Source organism: Esox lucius, chromosome 14 (genome assembly GCF_011004845.1).
Source record: "Esox lucius isolate fEsoLuc1 chromosome 14, fEsoLuc1.pri, whole genome shotgun sequence".
Taxonomy (NCBI): domain Eukaryota; kingdom Metazoa; phylum Chordata; class Actinopteri; order Esociformes; family Esocidae; genus Esox; species Esox lucius.
Window position 1 is genome coordinate 5,773,515 of NC_047582.1, and position 24,443 is coordinate 5,797,957.

At 42.9% G+C, this 24,443-nt stretch overlaps 2 protein-coding genes across 3 annotated transcripts in view; both read right to left on the bottom strand.

Moving 5' to 3' along the window:
• Positions 1 to 7,420, bottom strand: part of sardh (sarcosine dehydrogenase) — a 69,814-nt gene extending 62,394 nt beyond the window's left edge. The window contains exons 1-5 of one of the 2 annotated variants that reach the window (XM_010877356.4): positions 7,280 to 7,420; positions 4,778 to 4,938; positions 4,334 to 4,511; positions 3,724 to 3,902; positions 2,243 to 2,422 (exon numbers count right to left, since the gene is read on the bottom strand). In XM_010877356.4, the coding sequence (XP_010875658.2) occupies positions 2,243 to 2,422; positions 3,724 to 3,902; positions 4,334 to 4,511; positions 4,778 to 4,933 (693 nt within the window). In that variant the 5' untranslated portion in view covers positions 4,934 to 4,938; positions 7,280 to 7,420. Of the gene's footprint in view, positions 1 to 2,242; positions 2,423 to 3,723; positions 3,903 to 4,333; positions 4,512 to 4,777; positions 4,939 to 6,828; positions 7,044 to 7,279 lie in introns of those variants that run through there. The other variant, XM_010877357.5, reaches the window with a different exon arrangement.
• Positions 7,421 to 11,004: 3,584 nt separating this feature from the next.
• cercam (cerebral endothelial cell adhesion molecule) lies at positions 11,005 to 24,443 on the bottom strand. Its single transcript, XM_010877353.5, has 12 exons — positions 24,061 to 24,443; positions 23,356 to 23,466; positions 22,783 to 22,900; positions 22,169 to 22,303; positions 21,732 to 21,936; positions 21,444 to 21,563; positions 20,365 to 20,441; positions 20,116 to 20,222; positions 19,856 to 19,988; positions 18,650 to 18,777; positions 18,138 to 18,341; positions 11,005 to 12,546 (listed from the first exon to the last, which is right to left on the bottom strand). The coding sequence occupies exons 1-12, from the start codon at positions 24,261 to 24,263 to the stop codon at positions 12,315 to 12,317; spliced, it is 1,773 nt and encodes a 590-aa protein (XP_010875655.2). The 5' UTR covers positions 24,264 to 24,443; the 3' UTR covers positions 11,005 to 12,314.

Consider the following 24,443-nt stretch of genomic DNA (forward strand, 5'->3'; position numbering starts at 1 on the left):
GGGTTATGTAACCGATGGGGACGTTGGTGAATACACAGACTCTGTCTCAGCATACATCTACCAGATTGTGGGTTATGTAACCGATGGGGACGTTGGTGAATACACAGACTCTGTCTCAGCATACATCTACCAGATTGTGGGTTATGTAACCGATGGGGACGTTGGTGAATACACAGACTCTGTCTCAGCATACATCTCCAAGATGTTCAGTGATGTAACCGATGGGGACGTTGGTGAATACACAGGCTCTGTCTCAGCATACATCTCCAAGTGCTTGACACCATGTTGTCCCGAGGGTCAATGTCAGGACTTTCCCCAACCAAAAGCCTTGGGTTAATGGTAATGTCTGTGCTAAGCTCAGAGCACAGTCCTCTGCCTATAGCTCTGGGGACCTGGAGGCTTTGAGGAGGTCCAGATATGACCTACAGAAGGCTATCAGGGATGGAAAAAGAAACTACATGGATACATAGGAGTCTAACAACCACAACTCGGACTCGAAACACCTGTGATGTGGACTGTGACACATCACAGACTAGGGAGAAACAGCAATGTTGCCCAGCCTGCCGCCTCTCTACCCGATGAGCTCAACACTTTCTATGCACGTTTTGAGGCGACCAACACCACTCCTTCTGGAAGGCTCGCTGAGGACCAAGACAGTCTGTCCCTAACCACGGCTGACGTGAGGAGAGTTTTCCAAGGAGTGAACCTACGGAGGTCACCAAGGCCAGATGTCTCCTCAGGGGGTGGGCCGACCAGCTAACAGAGGTTATCACCTCCATATTGAACCTCTCCCTGAATCAGCCCGCAGTCCCCACCTGCTTCAAACAGACCACTATTGTCCCTGTACCAAAGAAACCTTCCATTACCTGTCCGAACAACTACCACCCTGTAGCACTGACCTCCACCATCATGAAGTGCTTCGAGTGGCTGGTCAGAACCCGCATCTGCTCCACCCTTCCTGACACCTTGGACCCCATTCATTTTGCATACTACCCCAATAGATCTACGGAAGATGCCATCGCTCTGACGACACACATGCGTGAGGATGCTATTCGAAGACAACAGCTCAGCATTCAATACTATGGTGCCTTCCAAGATTGTTCCCAAGCTCAGGACCCTGGGACTTAACCTCCCGTTGCTAGTGGATCCTGGACCTCCGTACATGCAGACCCCAGGTGGTGAGAATGGACAACCTCACGGTCTCTACACTGTCTCTGTCTCTGAGCACCAGCGCCCCACAGGGCTTCGCCCTCCTGTACTCCCTGTTCACGCATAATTGCATGGCCACCCACAGCTCCAACGTCATCCTTAAATTTGCGGATGACACCACCATCCTGGGTCTCATCTCCAACAACGATGAGACCGCATAAAGAGAAGGTAAAGAACCTGGCTACATGGTGCCAGGACAACAACCTCTCTCTAAACATCTGCAAGACTAAGGAGATGATTGTGGACTTCAGGATGTGGCATCAATGGAGCTGAAGTGGAAAGTCTCCAACTTAAAGCTCCTCGATGTGTTCATCAAAGATGACCTCACCTGGTCCAGGCAAGCAGACTCCACAGTAAAAACTTCCCAAAAATGCCAATACTCCCTGAGGAGGCCCTCCAGAGTGTGATGAAGTCAGCGGAGCACATCATCGGTCGCCATTTCCCCTCCGTGCAAGGCATCTAACACACACAATGTCTTAGGAAAGCAGGGAACATCATAAAAGACTACATCCATCCAGGCTATGGTCTGCACACACTGCTGCCATCTGGTAGACATTACTGGAGAATGGGGGTATGTACTTTCAGTCACACAAACAGTTTTTCCCCCAGGCCATAAGACTTCTCAACCAGCAACATTGATCTATGATCATATTGATCACATGAACACTTCAAATGCTCTGATGACTTTATAGACATTAGCATATTTTAATGTACCTTTCATAGGCATTATTAGACTTTTATTCATAATATTTATTTCATATTGTCAGTATATATATTTTCTACACTCTTTGGAATTGCTGCTAGTTTACATTGTTATGTATATATATTTTTTTATGTTTTGCTTTATATTTTAATTCATGCTACTGTGTAGATGTAGTATGCCATGACATAAGAGTTTCACTGCTCAGAACGACACTATGCTATTTAGAGAGAGACAGAGAGACCTTGCCTTAACTTTCCTGAAGGGTGGAAGCCCAGAACCGATTGATAATATGTATGGGTGCATTTCTGTTTGCCTGTGTGTTCTCCTTACCGTGGCTCCCCTGGCGGCAGCGGCCCGGGACAGGGTGGTACAGGTACCAGCAGGGTCCATGGTGCCGTCCTTGGGGACATACAGAGTGCCGTAGAGGTCGTCTACGTTCATCAGGGGGTACAAGTCTTTGGTCTCAGCGGGGGAAAGGACATGGGACTCGATACCATAGACCTTCCCCAACTAATGAAGAGAGAAATGAGAAATGCTAATGACATCATCATCGTGGGACAGCTGTAGCCTTCCATTTTGAATGAAACCTCCACCACACGTGAAGTCTTTCTGCTACATTTTGCCACAATGGTATTAAAAATACAATTTCCAAAAACCCTGGTTTTCACCTGCCCAAGCCTAATATGTAGAGTGTGAATTCCAGATGTCTAATAATCAAACTCTCAACTAGGACCTTTGTTCCTGTGTAATTCCTGTTATCCTGAATTTTCTCAGTCAGTTCTACACAAGTCTCAATAAAGCCAGACCGCATCAAACTTTTTTCCTTGTGGGTGAATGTTTGTGACATTGGACAAAATCCTCTCGTATTGTCATGCAAAATGTAAATTGCCTCAGCTAATTCAGGTTTAGCCTTTGGACACTGAAAGGGACTGCTTAGCGCATTTCTTCTCCCACCCACATTCCCAATGCCAAAGAGCTTATTAACAGGTCTTCCTTTTCCTATTAACAGGTTAACATTCCCAATGCCACAGAGCTTATTACAAACAGGTTTCCAGGTCTCGCCATGGTACATGTTCCAGTCTGGACAATGTCTAAATGATTATCGTCCAATAGCGTTGACATGGAATTTTTTGAAAGGCTGGTCATGCCTTGAATAAACCCAGGTATCAAACACTCTGGACCAACTTAAATACACATACAGCCCCAAAAGCCACAGATGACGTTAAATCTACTGCCCTCGACAAGAGAAATACCTACAGAATGAGAACGCTGTTCATTGACTACAGCTAAGCATGTGACACCATAATACTCTCCCAAGTTCATAACTAAGCTCAGGACCCCAGGACTGAACATCACACACTGTGACTGAATCTGGGACTTCCTGATGGGCCGCCCCCTATTTAGTTCCCCCATCTTCCTCTTCGTTTCTAACTCAGATTTATTGGAAAAGGCCCAGGAAGCATTTCACTGATGGACACCTGTTATTTAGTAATCAAGGGACCAATTAAATTGCATGTGGCTTCAAGTCTCCATTTCCTGTTGTCCTACAGTAGACAGACAGTCAGAGGTACTGTACAGTGCACTCTGGGAAAGTAGGCTCTGTACATATTGCCACTACCACAGTTTATCCTATAGCTGTTAATTAGACCACTCCATTAAGTCCAGTCTCATCCGGACCAGCTCATACAGCAGCCTACAGAGCCGATGTGTACTTGTCCAGCCTCTACTTGTGGAGTGAGTCCATCACCTCTGTAAGTCCAAGCTAAGAACCCAGGCCAGTCTAATGATGTCCGGGGCCTGGATTTACACACCGACATGAGGCGTTTGTACTCATCCAGCCTCTGCTTGTTGGATGCGATGAAGAGTCCTCCGTTCTGGATCCAGCCTGTCTCTAGGCCCGTCTCCTGCTCTAGATCGTGGCTGACCACCTGCCTGGTGTGGGCCAGAAGTTCTACCTCCACATCACTGGGCCTAAGCTGCCACAGCAGACCTGGGACAGACAGACACACAGACAGACACACAGACGCCATCAGAAATAGTAATTCTTAGTGAGAGGAAAAAGCCACCAAAAGACCGAGACTAATGTAAATGTGTTTTCCCCCAATTAAAATCCAAGTGCTTTTATCTTTCTCCTTCAAACAGGGCTTATTGCTTTCCCTTTGACCCAATAATCCCTGCTATAAAATCCTAATAATGTAGGCTCTCAGGCTCAGAACAGGCTGGATGAGGCAGTAAATATGCAAATCATATGCAAATGTAGGGCTTGTCGTGACTGGTTTACAAAGCCCTAAACCTAAAATATTCCCAGTGCTCTTCCAAAATATACAGCATGAATCCATTCACAAAACAAAAGCCCGACCCATTAATGAATCAACGAAGGCACAAGCCACAGCCCGACTGCTTTTAGTGGGCACTGCCAACCTGCTGTGTGCCAGGTGGTTCCGGCAGTCAGTCTGTCTCTCTCCAGCAGCACCACGTTGGTCATGCCCATCTTGGCTAAGTGGTAGACGGTCTGGCATCCTAGGCTGCCCCCTCCAATCACCACAGCCCCGGCTGATTTGGGTAAGGGCTTGGTAGGCCCGCTGCCCCCCTCCTCCACCTGCAAGGACATTATTAGAAAAATAAATTGGTGGTGCTGCTGTCCCCGCCCTTCACCTCTGTGTCCCCGCCCTTCAACTCTTTGTCCCCGCCCTTTCCCCACTGCCCCTGTCACCATCTAATTCCTGTTAATAAAAGCCTTGCAAAAGAATGCATACCATTAAGTTTTATTAAAAACCTACTCCATATCATTTTCAGCCAGACCCAAAGCAATTAGTGTGCGATTTGAGAAAACAACCATGAAGTGACAAAACCAGCCTCACAGACCTTGAGAACATTCTTGTAGGGGACACTCTTTTCTGTGGTGTGCTCTGGGCTGGGGCTGGTGCTGTAGCAGCGGGACCTGGTTGCAGAGCTGCACAGAGGGGAGAGGGACAGGTGGCAGTTGGCAACCCTGCGCACCGCTATCCCCAGGAAGGCCATGGTCCCTGCAGGTTGACAGTAGATACACAACTAAACCTACACGTCTACTAACGCCGCCCTCAAGCTAAATACTGCCCACAAGTAATTTATTTTGGCCCTCAAAGGTTTGACGGCCAAAGTCTTTTGGGGTGGGTTCTCTTTTTTCATGAAAATATGTTTTGGCTTCCAGACTATTGCAAATGTATTCACACCATCAAAATGTTTTGAATGCCACTAAATCACTGGCAACTTCATTACTTACACATTCCTGTCAAACATATTGGAGCCCATGGCGAGACTTATCTGAATCTCCTCCTGAACCTTGCATTATGAAAATCCTATTGTTAGGCAATGCATACTTGAGTCTTGGGTGAAAGTGCTTAGGATCGGCTAGATCTGCATTTTGACTGCTGGGCTTCAAGCACAAAGACCAGAGCTGCTGCTGCTGGCTGAGCAGTATAGGTAACTGATTTATTTTTTTATTTTTTTAAACAGCAACACAATTTATACAAAAATATAACACATTCATCATCAGCAATAAAGTAATGAAGAACTTATAAAGAGGTATTTTTATTTGACCAAACACAAGTGACGCACCACCCTAGGCAACCACCAATGTAACCCAATACCCTATGTAGTGACCAGGGTTCCTTTAGAGAACATTCAGTTTAATGTCTACAGTAAGTATGGCACAGGGTACCATTTAGGAAGTATTATATTTTTCAGTAAGGATGGATGTCAACAAACCTTTCAGCCATTGACCAATATCTCATGTCCAAATATAGAGATAGCAAGTAGCATAGGAGCCCAATAACACCTACAATCACGGACATAATATGTACATGCTGTTGGACACTTATCTAAAGCAGCTGGGCAAAATGCTTCCATAACCAATTACACACCTTCGAAAACCATGGAGGAAAGCTCACTCACCGACACTCATTTTCACAGATGGGTTTGTTATGAATCAACAGTCTATTTTATTCTTATAGATAAATAGGCCTGAATGAGTTCATGTTGTGCATACAGTAGAATGTAATAAAATATGCATAGAATTACCATACAATGCAAGTGCTTCCTAATGTCCAATTTGCCGCTCAAAAACATCTATCGTTTCTATGGGACACCCAGTCACACAGCTCACAGGTCCAAAAGCATTCAATTTATGCTGCTCAGATTGTACTGAATTGAATTGTTGGATTTATATGCACTTTGTTTATATACATTAAAAAGTTATACTTTGAACGCAAATGTTTATTAGGATTCTTATTCATAACAAACCAATGCACTTTAAATACATTGTGGTTAAGATAGTGTATGATTTAATTTAATAGTGTAATTAGAATTGTTTTAACACCAATCATAGTCAAACTATCGCAAACTGTTTCGACTTGAAAAAAATACACAAAAACATTTAAACAGACATTTAGGAGCCCAAAAGAGCCGGCTGTTTTTGGTGAGCTGAGCTGAACGAGCTGGCTCACTTAAAAGAGCCAAACTGCCCATCACTAGTAAGGCAGACACTGCTGTGTCCTATTCACGTCACAGAACTGCTGATTCCTCCCGCATGTGGGACATGAAACGAGTTGTGCTTCCTTGACAATGATCGATTTAAAATGAGCATTTTATCAAATAAACAAATGGCATTAACACGTGGTTATTTTTTGTTTTATTTGGACAAAGTGTCAAACCTACCGGACTATATTAAAAAAATAAACTGATTCTAACTAAATCATCACTTTTGTGAAAACGACATGACTGACAACTGCCAGTATTATGACCAACTTTCAAACGCAAATGTAGCTCCATATTGCATACCAAAAAACAATGCGTTGCAACGAAAAGTTGAATAATGTAATTGTCACATATCTGGCTCAACAATACAGAGATCGTTCTCTATAAATGTCTGGTCCAACCTTCAAGTTCTTCAGAAGACAAAGAGGCAATAGGATATCTGGTTCCCGTGTTGCTCCCCAACAGCTACACAAACGCTTAATTAGGGCTTCCGTTGTGAGATTTGGTCCCCAAATTTGTAATTAGAGGGGAAAGTGTCTAGCTACTTCACCAGAAACAGCCCCTAGATGGATAACGGAATTTGCTCGAAAATGGCCGTCGGTTGTGCAAAATGTAGTTGCCCCTGGCCGCAGAACTTGAGGAGTAGAACGTGGGCTAATCTGCCGCTATCAGGGTAATGAAACATTTATCAACACGAGGCAAAAAACGAAAGAGAATTTGTCATACTGTTGGGGGAGCGAGGTAAAACAACAGCTGAAAACTTTGGCAAGGCAACAGTCTAAATACATTATAAATCACCTCCTTAATCGTGCAATTAGCTTTCAGTGGTTATTCTGAAATGAATGTACTTACCTTTTTGCTGTTGTACTTAATCGAGGAACAAAATAACGCTTTAATTTGTTTGATCCAGTCTGTCTGGTTCCTGCAGTTCAGAAAGCTGACGACACTCCACCCAAAGCTCCTCCAACACCCAACCTCCAGGGCGAAATCCAACTAAAAATAATGACATACCTGAAAAGTTGTGCAAATATGTCCAAGTAAACTTACTTCCACTTATGACACCGGTCATCACAAAGATGTAAAACCACAAAAAGAAATACAAAAATACCTGTTCAGATATATGTTTTATATAGATCTATGTTTTTATATTTTCAATATATTGAAACGTGTGACATCTAACTAATTTAAAGGTATTTGCAGGTGACGTGATTTTGACCCATCTTCATTCTAGCAGTACTGGGGCGGCAGCTGTTCATTCTCTATTCCCTTTCTATTCCCCAAGCCCAAACCAAATCATGCAGAAGCAGGAGAAGGGACACATCTGGATGTCTGGCTTGAGTTGAATTCAGTCAGCCACTTCATATCATGGCGGTTTTTAAAACCAATTGGAAAGGGGGGGAAAAGAAAATATTGTAAATAATGGACAAATCATAGACCTGAATAGTCACTCCTTTTTGTGAATGTTGGTGATATTTGGCTATATTGACCTTTGATGTGTCAACCACTCATGCTGTTCATGTTTGTCTAGAAAGTTATTAAGCATTATATTGGCAGGCTATTATATCATCCAAGACAAAGTTTCTGTTTACATAACCTGATCCATCACCCTCGCCAAATAATTTGGCTCCTGCCAGACTATCTTAACAACACAATTCCTGGACAATGGGGAACCCATTGACTCTGATAAGTGATAACACAATACTAAGTATCCTTTACTCTCCCAAGGCTATTATATCAGTGCATTCGTCTCAACTGCTAAACGCCCTTCAAAATTAATGTGAATAAAGAAGTCAAGAATCTTGCATTAACTTGAATTAGTGCTACAAGGCCAATCAGCACAACCACCAAATGACTTTTCAAGTTCAGCTATGGAGCCCCAGAGGTGGCATGAAGAAGATAAAAACTATTTTGAAGCCTCAAAATACTTTTTTTTAAATATTATTTTGAGAGAAGAAAATACTGTTTTGAGGGACCAAAATAATTATTTTGAGGGAACAAAATACTATTTGAGGTTTTTGTTTGATAACACCAAAGTATTTTTTATGGCAACCCCCCGAAACGTATATTCCTTGCAGTTCCGAGATGTTCCATCTGATTAATGAATATGGCCCAACTTTACTTATCTTTTTACTCGCAAAGATACATCTTGGGATTTATTTTCTACCTCTCGTTTTTAAACATATCCTTTTTTAGACTGGATGTGTAATGTATTGTTTTGACATGCATCATTTATAAGTAGAATTGCTGTCACACCTCAGTTTGCCATGAAATTTGAAAGTGAGTGGTTTCGACAACATGGAGCACATGTAAGCACACACAATAGATATCAACATTTGCTGATAAAATATAAAAATAAACTGGTTGCATAAGCTGCCCAACGTCCACGTCTTCAAGGATCGTGAACCTCCCTATCTGTGTCATACATTTTATATTTTTTGCTATTGACTGATCATGGTCATCTAACAGTACAGGTCAAATCACATCTGGATATAATGATTTTAAAGCTATTGCTGGGCTTGACATTCGCCTTTGATAGACAGTACCACAAGAGATGATCCAATCATTATTTTGTTTCTTCATGGCAGAGTCTGAATAGTCCAAATGGCTCAACTTTATTTGCAGCTTAAATCAAATATATATTTTTAATGTATAATATTTTCAAAAATGTATATAATACAGTATTCATATATTCTACCATTCAACATTTTGGGATCACTCAAAAATGTCCTTGTCTTCAAAAAGAAAAGCAATTTTTTGTCAATTCAAATTAAATTAAATTTTCAGAAATGCTGTAAATGATTATTGTAGCAGGAAATGGCAGATTGTTTATGGAATATCTACATGGCCATACAGAGGCCCATTAACAGCAACCATCAAGTTTATCATTTTAAAAGGTTAATCATTACAAAAAACCCTTTTGCAATTATGTTAGCCCAGCTGAAAACTGTTGTGCTAATTAAGGAAGAATATATATATCATATATATAAAAATACAGTTTAACATTCAGATATAATATAAAACTTATGGCCTTAATTATGCCTATATCCCCAACCTACTGAATCTGTAACTGGATAACCTACACTACATTAACATTATGACTCATTATGAAGTGATCACATGACAGTTGCCTTATGCTGTCCCACTTTTTTGTGACCTCATAGACCACTGCCTTCCCCCATAGAGCCAATCATCAAGCTTGGTGAGGTCCCCACCTCTGGAAGCAAGTTCTCTCCAGTCAGGACAGCCTCTAGCCAGATAGTAAAAAGCAAGGCTTCTATGTTGCATCTGAACTGGATGCAACATAGAACACACACAAGTTTAGTTAACTAGTTTATGTAAATCGGGATACTAAACTTGATTGCCATTATATTTTTATTAATTCTAAACCTAACTGTAAACTGTAATGCCTTACCTTAACCCTAATAGTTATTGTAACCTTTGCCCTAAACCTACCACTTAAGCCCCCCAAAACCTTTTTCAAAATGGGGACAGGAATAATGTAGAAAAAGACGAAAATAATTTTGCACATTCAACTTATAAGGAGCAGAAAAGAAAAACTAATCAATTAGGAAAAGAATAACCAGCAGGAAACATTTCTCCATTAGTTGCCTTTTTCTGATTTTACCTCAGTTTGGGCACATTTTTGTCCATGTTAATATTGTAAAACCTAAAACATACACACACATCTTCATCACATCTGTGTACGAGTGTGCGTGGACCAAGTTCAATCCAAAGTGTCGTGGAACGCACATACAGCTCTGGAAAAAATTAAGACCGCTGCACCTTTTTCTTTCCTTTCCAAAAATGTTGAAAAGGAAAGTTTTGAGTGAGGAACAGAAGCGTTCAATTTGTAGTGATCTCTTAATATAACCCTTCTGTTCCTCACACAAAACCTCCCTTTTCTGACTTTTTTGGAAAGGAAAGAAAAAAGTACAGTGGTCTCTTAATTTTGTCCCGAGCTGTTTATTTATACATTCAATCATGTTCCTATCTGGGATTCCACCAAAAGAACAGCTCTTTAAAAATGATTCACTTAAGCATATATCATATATGTTATATATATTGTTTGAATATATTATTTTTGGTACTGCAGAAAGAGCCAGAGTTCACAGAAGCATTTGCTGTGCACAGAATGTCCTGAGGTTACTATGCTTGCATGTGCAGTTCGGTGAACCCTGGTGAACATATAGTTTACCCTGCATGTGTGTCGTGTGTCTCAAGAATGTCTGGGAAGGAATGTACTCGCCTATTTCAGGAAGACATTCCTTAACAGGAAAGTCTAGTCAGTAGAGGGACAGTGAGAAAGATACTGAGATGAAGAAGGTGGAAAAAGAGAATGATAAAGAAAGAGGCCGAACAGGGGCTAAACATTGGGAGGACAGATCTGCTGTTATCGTCAACACAAACAACGTATCCCCAATTATAAATTACCCATATTTTATATTTATGCGTAGTTTAAAGATGATAAATTTGTGAACACCATATGTTGTATAAATTTGAGGTTGTAATTAGTTGTAAAACATTTTTAATAATGGGCCAAGTAGGATGTGAGTAAAATATTCCCATTCAATGTTGCTCTTCTTCAGTTTAATAAGGCCTACAACTCAGATGACAAAAAAAGAAGTCAATGTATGCCCTCTTTTGGTGATTTTATGTCACTACATAATGTAACAGATATTTACATTTCAGACATTTAACCCGAAATATCTCTATAAACAATGAAAAAAACTTTATTTTTAGTTTAAAATATCAACAATTTACATTGTCATATCCCTTTCTAAACATTTCAGATAAAAAATAATCTGCCAAATTTGCCACCTTTGAACATAACAAAATATAGAACATTTGATTTAAAGTTATTTCAATGTAGTCATAGACATTGAGTACCTAGAAAGGAAATTACACTACATTGAGGACATTGCACTTGGGTTTAATATTGTGGATTCAAAAAGCACAATATAATGCTAGAAATAAATTACAATAACTGAAAATAAGATTTGTACAAATAATGGAATTCTGGAGTTGAAAACATGAAACACCAACAACCAATACCTATGAGTTCAGTCAGACTGTAGCTTGATTGTCAGAGCACTAATCACCATCAGCTACACCTAAATCAGCAGGCCTCACCCTGGTCTGTTGGCTTCTGTCTGGTTTGGTGAGAGAATCTGCCACGAGGCCAGTCCAAAAAAGAGAGACTGCTCCAATATCACTGCCAGTGCTAGCTAGTAGCTACAGAATACTTACCATGTTAGTGATTGCAGTATATAGCTAATGTAATAGCAAAAATAAACCAAGACCGTTCTCATAATATACTGAAGAAGAGGAGAATGTTTTCCTCCTGTATTTCAGACGTCACTCAGGGACTAGGTTTACAATGAGGTGAGTCCAGGTCACCCCCTTAGGTGGTGCACAGAGAGACAGCCGATGACAACGTCCTTCAGCCATATCAAATGCTCATTAACATACACCACTAATACACAAACCAACCCAGATACCTTCAAATTGGTCTGGAATCACTTGTGAGCAGGCCAAATCTCTGGAGCCTGAGATGGCTTCACTACCATATGTAGCTATTGTATATTCAGTCTTTCCCAGTGATTACCAGCAAACCCAAAAAGTACAAATTGGGGGAAAAAAGAACTGTGATAAATGATGGGACTGAAGAACATCGCAAATGTCTTCATCTTCCTAAATTCTTCTCTTGGCCAAGTAGTGTAAGAATGATGCAGCAACACTTTACACCGTTCTCACGCTACTCGGCCTAATGGAGCTGAGCAGTACTAGTCTGGCCCGGTCTGTCGCTGTTTGTTGAACCCTGTTTTAATTAGAACAATGTGAAGACAAAGCCGGTCCACTACAGAGAGAGTTGTCCCCTGTATGGGAGCTAGAGCTCATCCTTATATGTAGCCTGCAGCATCTCGGGTTGTGGTGACCCCTTCAGTGTTTTATGGGAACCTCTCCAGTCGGTGCGTACGTTGTCATCATCCCAGAGGGTGGAGGTCTCGGTGTCGCTCACCCACATGGGGTCCCCGGCATAGTGGGCTGGCTGCACCAGTAGGGGGTGTGTGGAGAAGGCCTGTAGGTTACGGTTAGGGAAGTGTTTCTTGTAGTCCTCACTGCAGAGAGAACGGGAAGACCAAATGTCATTGATCAGAGGACGATGACAATATTATAGAGTTTGATGTCTGGAATGATCAAAGTATAAAGCATTGTTTCACAAATTGAATGGTATCTGACAATAAACCTACAAACACACACATACACAGTCAACTCAAGAAGTATTGGCACCCTTCATGAAGCTGAGCAAAGGTTACTGCAAAAAATAAACAACACAAACAATGAGTCATGTTTTTGGGGGAGCCATATACTTTTATTTTAACAAAGTAGTATGACATTTTTCTGAAAAACCAAAAAAGATTTGCACAACTACAACAAATGTTTTATGAAGCCTCCACTGGAGTGAATAACAGCACTGAGCATCTTCCTGTAAAGTCTTGGTGGGCATACACCTTTGGGGGGATTTCCACTCCTTCAATGCAGCACATTAGGATTCTTGAAAGATTTGCAATTGTGCCCTCTTTAATTCAGACAAAAGGCTTTCAAATGGATTTAAGTTTGGGGACTTTGATGGCCATTGTAAACATTGATTTTGTTGTCCTGCAACCATTTCTGTGTTGATTTTGTAGTATGTATTTGTCATCATCTTGTTGAAAGGTGCAGCTATAGCTAAGACTCAATCTTCTGGTACACGAAATCAGGTTTTGGGCTAAAATATCCTGGTACTAAGTGGAATTAATTATGCCATCAATCTTAACATGAGCCCCTAGACAACTAATAGCAAAAAATTACCAAAGCATCAGTGATCCACCACTATATTTTACTCTGGCTGTCAGGTGCTTTTCCTTGTTGGTGGTCTCCTTTTGTTTCCAAACAAGGTGTGCATGTGGTAGAAAAAAATTGTACAAGCAATAGGGATAACCGCACCCTGGAGAGGATTGTGAAACAAAACCCATTCAAAAATGTGGAGGAGATTCAGAGTGGACTGCAGCTGGAGTCAGTGCTTCAAGAACCACCACACACAGACGTATGCAAGACATGGGTTTCAGCTGTCGCATTCCTTGTGTCAAGCCACTCTTGAACAAGACACAGCATCAGAAGCATCTCGCCTGGGCTAAAGACCAAAAGGACTGGACTGCTGCTGATTGGTCCAAAGTTCCTTTGGAAATCAAGGTCCCAGAGTCTGGAGGAAGAGAGGTGAGGCACAGAAACCACGTTGCTTGAAGTCCAGTGTAAAGTTTCCACAGTCAGTGATGGTTCGGGGTGCCATGTCATCTGCAGGTGTTGGTCCACTGTGTTTTCTGAGGTCCAAGGTCAACACAGCTGTCTACCAGGAAGTTTTTGAGCACTTCCTGCTTCCTGCTGCTGACCAACATTATGGAGATGCAGATTTCATTTTCCAACAGGACTTGGCACCTGCACACAGTGCCAAAGCTACCAATACCTGGTTTAAGGACCATGGTATCCCTGTTCTTAATTGGCCAGAAAACTCGCCTGACCTTAACACTATAGAAAATCTATGGGGTATTGTGAAGAGGAAGATGCGATACGCCAGACCCAACAATGCAGAAGAGCTGAAGGCCACTATCAGAGCAACCTGGGCTCTCATAACACCTGAGCAGTGCCACAGACTGATCGACTCCATGCCACGCCGCATTGCTGCAGAAATTCAGGCAAAAGGAGCCCCAACTAAGTATTGAGTGCTGTACATGCTCATACTTTTCATGTTCATACTTTTCAGTTGGCCAACACACATATATAGAAACACACACACATACATTCGCATGTTTTTAGAAACATGTTCCATTATATATAAAATAAAACACAGAAATATCTTATTTCTGTGTTTTATTTGATATACACTCACCTAAAGGATTATTAGGAACATCATACTAATACTGTGTTTGACCCCCTTTCGCCTTCAGAACTGCCTTAATTGTACATGGCATTGGTTCAACAAGGTGCTGAAAGCATTTTTTAGAAATGTTGGCCCATATTGATAGGATAGCATCTTGCAGTTGATGGAGATTTGTGGGATGCACATCCAGGGCACGAAGCTCCCGTTCCACCACATCCCAAAGGTGCTCTATTGGGTTGAGATCTGGTGACTGTGGGGGCCATTTAAGTACAGTGAACTCATTGTCATGTTCAAGAAACCAATTTGAAATTATTTGAGCTTTGTGACATGGTGCATTATCCTGCTGGAAGTAGACATCAGAGGATGGGTACATGGTGGTCATAAAGGGATGGACATGGTCAGAAACAATGCTCAGGTAGGCCGTGGCATTTAAACCATGCCCAATTGGCACTAAGGGGCCTAAAGTGTGCCAAGAAAACATCCTCCAAACCATTACACCACCACCACCAGCCTGCACAGTGGTAACAAGGCATGATGGATCCATGTTCTCATTCTGTTTACGCCAAATTCTGACTCTACCATCTGAATGTCTCAACAGAAGTCGAGACTCATCAGACCAGGCAACATTCTTCCAGTCTTCAACTGTCCAATTTTGGTGAGCTCGTGCAAATTGTAGCCTCTTTTTCCTATTTGTAGTGGAGATGAGTGGTACCCGGTGGGGTCTTCTGCTGTTGTAGCCCATCCGCCTCAAGGTTGTGCATGTTGTGGCTTCACAAATGCTTTGCTGCATACCTCGGTTGTAACGAGTGGTTATTTCAGTCAAAGTTGCTCTTCTATCAGCTTGAATCAGTCGGCCCATTCTCCTCTGACCTCTAGCATCAAGGCATTGTCGCCCACAGGACTGCCGCATACTGGATGTTTTTCCCTTTTCACACCATTCTTTGTAAACCCTAGAAATGGTTGTGCGTGAAAATCCCAGTAACTGAGCAGATTGTGAAATACTCAGACCGGCCCGCCTGGCACCAACAACCATGCCACGCTCAAAATTGCTTAAATCACCTTTCTTTCCCATTCTGACATTCAGTTTGGAGTTCAGGAGATTGTCTTGACCAGGACCACACCCCTAAATGCATTGAAGCAACTGCCATGTGATTGGTTGATTAGATAATTGCATTAATGAGAAATTGAACAGGTATTCCTAATAATCCTTTAGGTGAGTGTATATTGGAACATGTTTCTATTGAAACCCTTCATTCAGTCATTTGTAGAAGCGCTCTTGGCTGCTATCACATCTTTGAGTTATCTTGTTCATGTCTCCACCAACTTTGCACAGCTGGATTTGGGAGTTTCTCTTATTTTTCTCTGTAGAGCCTCTCAAGATCTGTCACATTAAATGGAGAGTGTCGGTGCAATCTTCAGGCCTTCCCACAGATATTTAAAAGGGTCCCAGCTTTGGCTGGGCCACTTGAGGACATTCACAGACTATAGTGTGTTCTTGGCCGTGTTCTTCGGGTTTTGTTGTGCTGAAAGATTCATCTCAGCCCCATCTAAGGTACTGTGCACTCTGGATCAGGGTTTCTTTAAGGACCACTCTGTATTTTCCTCCTTTCGTCCTTCCCTCAATCATGACCAGTCTCCCATTGCCTGCTGCTGAAATGCCTCCTCATTGCATGATGCTCCCAACACAATTCTTGACCGCAGAGATGGATTTATCCAGGTGATGAAAGGTACTTAGTGCTGCTCAAATGTGCTTGGCATTCAGGCCTAATAGTTTAATTTTGGTCTCGTCAGACCAGATAATTCTTCATGCTCTCAAGAGACCTTCTGACGACATGTCTTAATCCTTTTATTCAGAAGTGACTTCTGTCAAGCCACTCTACCATAAAGGCCTGACTGAGTAAAAGGGTCTGAAATCATTCTGAAGGCACTCTAAGTACATGAGATATTTCCATTCTTCATTCAGTAAACACATTTCTAAAACCTTTTTTCACTTGGTCATTTTGGCGTAGTGTGTAGATTGATTGTAGACTACATTTATGAGAACCAGCTCCCTTTTGAAATCGCCAGAAAATGCTTTGATCGTTCCAAGGACCCCACTGAAAAACATATGTTCGCAAAAAATCTCATGCATGACACACACACACACACACACACATTCATTTGAGGTCAGTTTAACTCTGGCTGGATCATCTCATGTGAATGCTGTGCATTCAGTGCAACCTCAGTCAGGTTTTCAAACTACTTTTAAAAGTTGTAATAGTCGAATTATCATAGTGCAATTTGGGAAGTTAGTGTGTAAATCATTGCAGAGAGTAATCGAAAACGTATCAGAAATGTTCAGATCAAATTAAATTTGAAACAAATACATTAAATGGTCAACGCTAGTAAAACCATTTGGCAACCATGGCATTAGTAGATATAAACTAGTCAGTTCTTTAAATTGGTCTTCAGTGAACATAGCTTGAAAGCATGTAAATATTCATAAGAATAGGGCCATGCTCCATTAAACATTAATAAAATAAAATCCTACAGGGATAAACATTTTAATTGTGACTTCTCAAAGATGACAAAATAACACTGAAAATTTGAGATTTGCAAGTGAGAATATGTTCAATATTCAGCTCAAACAATATTATACTAACATAAGTATTGAGAATGCCAGGTTTCTGTGGGAATGACAACTCTTGGAAAGAATGAACCATTAAGTCAGAATGCCCAGATTCATTCACCATGTGGTTCTTGTGCATTTTTTTCAGGACCAGTCAAGCACATCGAATCTGAACCACTGAAGGAAGAAAATAATATGGAGAGGAAAAGGGCAGCTGGCCAGGTTTCCACACATGACAGAACACTAAAAAAGGCATTCTCAACAGAACACAGATGCATTCTCAACAGAACACAGAACACTCAGGCATTCTTCAGAATCTCAAGGCATTGTAACAGACTTCTGGATTCATGCTGGACTCCCACTGGCTGAGAATAAAGTATCTGGGCTCTATTAACTTGGTCTAGCAGCCAGAGAGAGAGAGAGAGAGTGAGAGAGATCAAGAGTTGACACGAATCTGGATTGCTACAAGTAACCATGTCAGACTGAGAGACTAACACTTTTGACTAATTCAAAAGAGTGTGCGATTCAGAATGGGAAAATACATTTGAAATGTGGTCAATTATTTCAATCAGCTGGCTTGGGCATCTTGGATGGTAAATGCTAGATATGCCAAGGATATAGGCTAGCAGTTATGAAAGTGATCCTCTAATATACATCCAGTCAAAATGAATGCACAAAGACAACAGCAGACTAATTAGGATGTGTTGCTATAACCCTTTGAAGGTTCAGAGTGGAGAAAGGAACAGGGAAAGCAACACATGATCTACTGCGGTATTGAGTGGAACAATGTCATGTGTTTCCTGACAGCTTTGCAGTGTGATCCTTATAAATCCACTGTTGGCAATGTAGGAAGGATAATCTAAGTGATTTAAAGCTTTCAGGAAGCTCATCCCTAGTTTTGGCCTCTGATATTTGTCTCATTGAGAAGAGTGACCAATATTCATCAAAGAAAGTTGGGACTCTTCTTTCATTGGGTTTTTCATTTCAATGTAGTAGTCATATTTAAAGTAATACTTTCATTGCTCTGAGGTTAAGGTATTATCTTGGGTGTAACAATTTTTCAGGTTTCAGCTCCACTTTGTGTATTTAATTTCAAATTACTTGAGAATGACTAACAAAACTAATTGGGAGTGGAGGAAAATGGGCCAAAATATGTGAAGGAAAAAGAGCATGGTCGTACGTACTTGGTATGCTTGTCATACATAATGGGGAGGAACTCGTCGACAGGCAACATCTTGGAGAGCGGCTCTGCGTTGAGCAGCTTCTGGGCCCCCTGGAGAGAGATGGCGTAGGACAAGGTCCAGTAGGAGTAGTCTGCTACTACCAGGTTCCTCACATTCTCCACCACCACCTCGTCACCTGGCTTCACCTGCTTACGGCCCAGGTAACTAGGGACAAAGAGAGGACAACGTGCTCACACCGCGTGGAAGAAACAATAGCACTCCCTCATTAGATCATATCTAAGATTCAATAGCGTGTTGTATAGCGTGTTTACAGTGTTCATTCAGACGTGACGCTTCCTGCAGAGGAACCTCCTGCAGTGACTTGATGACCACCCAACTACCCTCCTGCTCTGTACCACCTCCTCCTTTCTCCCCCTCCACCCTCTTCTCCTCCTCCTCATACAACCCCGAGATGGGCTAGGTCCTCCTCCCTCCACCCTGTCTTCATGGCAACGGTGGTGGCATGAACTAACATGATGTCCCAGTCCAGCTCCACCAACTCCACCTCCTCCATCAGACGGAGCACACGCCGCTTGAAGTTGGCCTGGAAGCGCACATCGTCCTCGAAGATCAGCGCCTTGTCCATCTGCTGGTCTACGATCTGGGGCAGGGAGTGCATTTGAAAACAACACTTCATTTTAAACAATCTAGCCACTGCGCCTCAGTGTAAAAAACAACAACACCTGATCACATATCTCCCGTCAGAGCCAGGAGGGGGTCAGAAAGGGAGGAGAGAGAGACAGGAATGAGAGATGGAGTGAAAGATAAAGACGGGGAGAGAGTGACAGAGAGGAGCGAGAGACAGAGAGGAGAGAGACAGGGAGGAGAAAGAGACAGAGGAGAGAGAGAGGGAGGAGAGAGAGACAGAGAGGAGCGAGAGACAGAGAGGAGAGAGAGGGAGGAGAGAGAGGGAGGAGAGAGAGAGAGAGGAGAGAGACGGGGGAGAGAGAGGGAGGAGAGAGAGGGAGGAGATAGAGAGAGACAGGGAGGAGAGAGAGACAGGGAGGAGAGAGAGACAGGGAGGAGAGAGAGGCAGAGAGGAGAGAGAGACAGGGAGGAGAGAGAGACAGGGAGGAGATAGAGAGAGACAGGGAGGAGAGAGAGAGAGGGAGGAGAGAGAGAGAGGGAGGAGAGAGAGACAGAGAGGAGAGAGAGACAGGGAGGAGAGAGAGACAGGGAGGAGAGAGTGAGAGGGAGGAGAGAGAGACAGGGAGGAGAGAGAGACAGGGAGGAGAGAGAGACAGGGAGGAGAGAGAGGCAGAGAGGAGAGAGACAGAGAGGAGAGAGACAGGGAGGAGAGAGAGAGAGACAGGGAGGAGAGAGAGAGAGACAGGGAGGAGAGAGAGGGAGGAGAGAGAGACAGGGAGGAGAGAGAGACAGGGAGGAGAGAGAGGCAGAGAGGAGAGAGAGAGGGAGGAGAGAGAGACAGAGAGGAGAGAGAGACAGGGAGGTGAGAGAGACAGAGAGGAGAGAGAGACAGGGAGGAGAGAGAGACAGGGAGGAGAGAGAGAGAGACAGGGAGGAGAGAGAGAGAGACAGGGAGGAGAGAGAGAGAGGGAGGAGAGAGAGACAGAGAGGAGAGAGACAGGGAGGACAGAGAAACAAAGGAGGAGAAGGTGATAAAGCTCATTCTAGCATGAAATTCAGGTATGTGTGTGTGTGTGTGTGTGTGTCCTCACCTCCTTCCAAATGTAATAATGGCTGAGGAAGCATCCCACTTCTCCTTTGGTCAGCGTGCGGCGAGAGAACGGGTCATAATACCCAGGAAGTATGTCGACTCCAAGGATCTTTATATCACTGCTGTTCAGAGCCCTTAAGAACACACACACCTGGATTACGCACCCATCATGGCGTCCACACCTAGCCTGGATATCCCCACTGAATTCAGCGGTGTTTAGTGAAACGTCGTATGATCGTGGACTCCCATGCTAGCTCTTACCCTCCGTCTATGGCGTCCACCACCTTAACATCAACCTCCAGCTCATTGAGTGAGTACAGCATCCTGTCCCGGCGGTCCTGACGACGGCGCAAGTTGATCAGATATACCTAAAGTGTGGGACCGGTGGGGTCAAATGTCAGGGGTTACCTCAGAACACACTGACTCAGACAAACAGCAGCGTCCTCTGAACAGGTTTTTCTTATTTGTTCTTATTCTGTTCCAGTACGCCCTATGGCCTCTGATTCTCACCTCATCAAAGCCCATGAGGTCCCTTTGTTTGGGGAAAAGGCTGACATATTTGGAGGGGGCCATGGGGGGTCCTTCAACTGCAATGAGAACACAGTGTTGTTATTATTACCCATATATAAAGGCATTATATAGTTATTACAAATCTATAAGCAAACTAAATATTACACATTGATGTACACCACACAAATGGTCTTCTGAGACCTTTCAGATTCCGAGACTGACATCCCAGCTGTAGTGCATCTATGAAACTTCCCATTCAATTGACCTGTACTGAAATATTGTATTTCAGAGATGAGGGGAAATCTTAAACTTAAATTGGGTCGGACAGGTATTAGACCCAAATTTGACAGGAAAATGTCAAAATTGCAAGGGTCTGAAATTTTGTTTAAAGGGGCGAGTTGTGAAAAGAAACTACACGCCTTTCTCCAGAATGTCCTCTCATGTCTTCCACTATTTTGTGTTCAGATTTTTTAATAGATTGTCCTGTACACATATGTATGTAGGACTACTAAAGTGCATTTGGAGAGGTCTGACAGTAGGCCATCATATTAACTTAACTTCAGAGCTGTGACAGCTTCTGAAAGGAATTTAGAAAATCAGCAGGATTTTACTTTACTTGAGATGATTTGTCATTCTATTTGAAAAATACAATTCCTTTCCGACAGTCTAGCTACCGTGCCTCAGCATGGAAAAGCAACATTATCTGGCCACCTGAACACATCCCCCCGTGCGCACATAGTGTCCTGAGCTCAGTGGTGCAGAAAACAGCCACTTGGTACAATGTTTCATTTGGCCTATGCATGTTCTCTCTAACGAGAGCTCCAACTGGATAGGGAGAGGAGGACAGGCAGAGGAGAGAGATGAATGTTGAAAGAACCTGTCCTGACCCAACTGCATCGCTTTGCAAATAAGATTTATCCACATTTTATATTATATATCAGCAGGATACTTATTCCTTCAAGTATAATTTCGGACTGGTTCGGTATTTTCCCACAGATCTGTGGTCACCAGATGTGATCCATGAGAAATTCCTCTTCTTTCATAAATGTCTAACATTATGAAATAATGAAGTTACTCACTCAGTGCCTCCAGGATTAGATGGCTGAAGTTGATGCTGTCATCTTCAATGGTGTTCTGGGGCTTGGCTGGGACGTTCAGGTATCCATACCTGACCTTGTTGCAGAGGTACATCTGGATCTCTGGAACAACACAGTACAGTCCGGTGTCAAACAGTTGATGCGCTTTAAACACATCCATTTCAACAGTCATGGATGTTTGCAGTTCTATGTTATTAGACGTGTGTGTCTGTGTGTGGGTGTGTGTGTGTGTGTTGTCATGTACATGCTGTACGGTCGGCCTGCCCCTACCTGAGACGCGGCAGGAAAAGGCGAAGACGATGATGTCATCGTAGGGCCACGAGTAGTCCCGGTGAGGAGGGTGGAACGCCAGCTTTTTCATACCCGCCTTCCTCAAGTCCAGCAGGAAGGTAGAGTGGACCATGGGCACCGGGAAGCAGCCCAGTCGGTGGCGGTGACGCGTGGGGAAATACTCTGCCGTACGCCGGTAGTAACCCTGACAACAGACGCTCATATTCAACTCTGACTCAAAAAGAGCTTGAGTGCAATATAGTAGAGCTTTTCATTTCATTAGTAATGTAGCACTGACACGTGCCCAGAGGTGACCACGACGTCTGGCCGGTGGAAGCTTCCGGCACCTCTCCCGTTTGGGGGAGATGGGTTAAACCAGGACGCCAAACCTTGGTTGGACCTTGTGTGACAACCAACATTGTGCCCTTTCCATTTACCTGTGGAGTGATGCCACACCAGTAGTTCGAGTAGGCGCCTTGAGAGTCCAGCATGGGGGCGACCACAGACTTGTTCTCTGCTATCAGCAGATTGAGGGTCTCTGGGTTGGTCAAGATGTTGTCGGTGTCTGCATACTGAAAGAGTTTGACAGAGTAGATGAGATACAGTCTCTGTGTTACTGTGTGTGTGTGTCTGTGTGTGTTGGTGTGTGTGTGTCTGTGTCTGTGTGTGTTGGTGTGTGTGTGTGCATGTGTATCCAAGTTGGGGTCAATTTCATTTGAAATCAAATCAATTCAGAAAATATATGAATTGGAATTTCAGTATATTTCATGACTGGAATTGTTGATGTGGTATTGACCCCAACCCTAACTTTGCAATAGTGTGTGGGTGTGTGTCTGTGTCTTTGTGTGTGTGTGTGTCTGTGTGTGTGTGTGTCTTTGTGTGTGTGTGTCTGAGTCGTAAGGTATCAGAGAACTTGTAGTCACAAATTATTATTAAGGCGGAGAATTTGAGTTTTCCTGAATTGCTTGACTTTAAAAGGAATCTACCCTGAAAATCCTTGATTTCTACTTTTGGTAAAGGACAAATACAGAGTAGAAATGTTGGACTGTACCAGAATATAGTCAGCCCAGCGCTGCTTGGCGAAGTTGAGAGCAGCTTGTTTGAGTTTCATCAAGTATTCATATCTGCCGTTGCTCCAGTATTTAGGCCCCAACTCTCCTGGATAGGATCTGTACAGAAATAGAGTTCACACAAAACTGTGCGTGCAAACACACAAACAAGCACACGTGCGACAATGTCATTCCTCCTTGGCTTTGGCATGGAGGTTCTTGGAGAAAAAATTAGGACTTCCTCAGATAAAGTAGAGTGGTGTCTCTGTGTGTCCTGCAATCACCAAACATCTCTCTTCTCTTCACCCATGGTTTTACAGTGGCAAACACAATTTTGGCAGTCTGGTTGTACTAGTAATATTATGTATACCTAGCAGAGGGTGATGATAACTAGATGTTTGTAGGACTTTGGCGCCTTGACGTTCGAGGATGATATATTGTATGTTAACATAGTGCTGAACTAAACTCATGTAGCATGCACTATGGGTCCGCACTCGCGTACACATCCGCACAAGGACCCGCCCAAACATACTTCTTGGAAATACAAGATCATTCCGACGAGAAACAGAACATACGTGGGATAGTCCATAGGCCTCCATTCCACATAGTGATAGAACTTCTGCATGACAGTCAACCATTCTCTCAGTACGGCCGTAGTGTTGTCAGCGTTGTGATCTGTCGCAGCCCTGCGGACATTGGAACATAGTCTCACTGCATGTCTGAGCCGCCCGTAACCTGCGCACCGCAGCTAGGTGTGACTTGCACTGCAAATCAGATCAACCAATGTGGACACGTTACACACGCAATGAAGAAAAGTCAGGCACTTAGTTAACCTTAATTCAAATTTGATCATGAACAGTAAGAAGGAATTTCCTATAAACCAATGTAATGAAGAAAACATCTGTTCAGTTATTAAGTGTGGAATCGGTTGGATACATTCTCTATGCAATTTAAAGTAACATGCAAACGCTACTCTGAAGTGTATGATATTATAATGAAAAATCATTTAATTGCATAATGTAGTGCAACAGTCGCCTATAATGTAACTTTCATAAGCTCGTCCCGCGTTCAAGACAATCTTGGAAAACATAGTAGGCTATAGCTCATTAGCTGCAGAAGCGCTTTTCTATTCAGAGTTAGGTTCCAAAGGGATTGTGGAATCTGGAGAGGAGAGAAGGGGTGGTATTCCTAATCTAATCAAAATACGATTGACGTTTGATATCCCGTGAGTTTGAGAAAAGGACTTCTGAACCAATATGTGAAACCGCGCAGCCACATACCATACGGAGATGCGGTCTTTGGGATATTTCAGTCTCTCCAACGCTCCGAGGTAGTACGGTAAAGAATGCGCCGCGTTCCGAGCAATGATAGCAATAACAACGGTTGGCTGCTGCATTTTAGATTCTTCTGGATATTTTTCCTCAGAAAAGTAGCATTCTGTTTTAGAAACAAAGGCCCCTAAAAATAAAACCCAAAGAAACATGGTGGAGATCACGGTCCAGGTTAGAGCTAAGTAGCTCAAACTCCCAATCCGCGTCAGCACTAGGGGAAAAAACCCAAAGTTTGTAACCCCCCTCAAGATGAGTCTCTTTCCGTGTCCAGCTACGTCGGCAGAGGGTTTTAAATTACGTGTGTTAGAACTTCCGCACTAAAGTTCTGTGAA

Coding starts and splice junctions, on each gene's coding strand:
- cercam (XM_010877353.5), bottom strand. CDS start 24,263: ATGTTTCTTTGGGTTTTATTTTTAGGGGCCTTTGTTTCTAAAACAGAA. Junction 22,304..22,782: donor GCTGGGCTGACTATATTCTG/GTACAGTCCAAC, acceptor AAACTCTTTCAG/TATGCAGACACCGACAACAT. Junction 21,564..21,731: donor CTTTTCCTGCCGCGTCTCAG/GTAGGGGCAGGC, acceptor GTGTTGTTCCAG/AGATCCAGATGTACCTCTGC.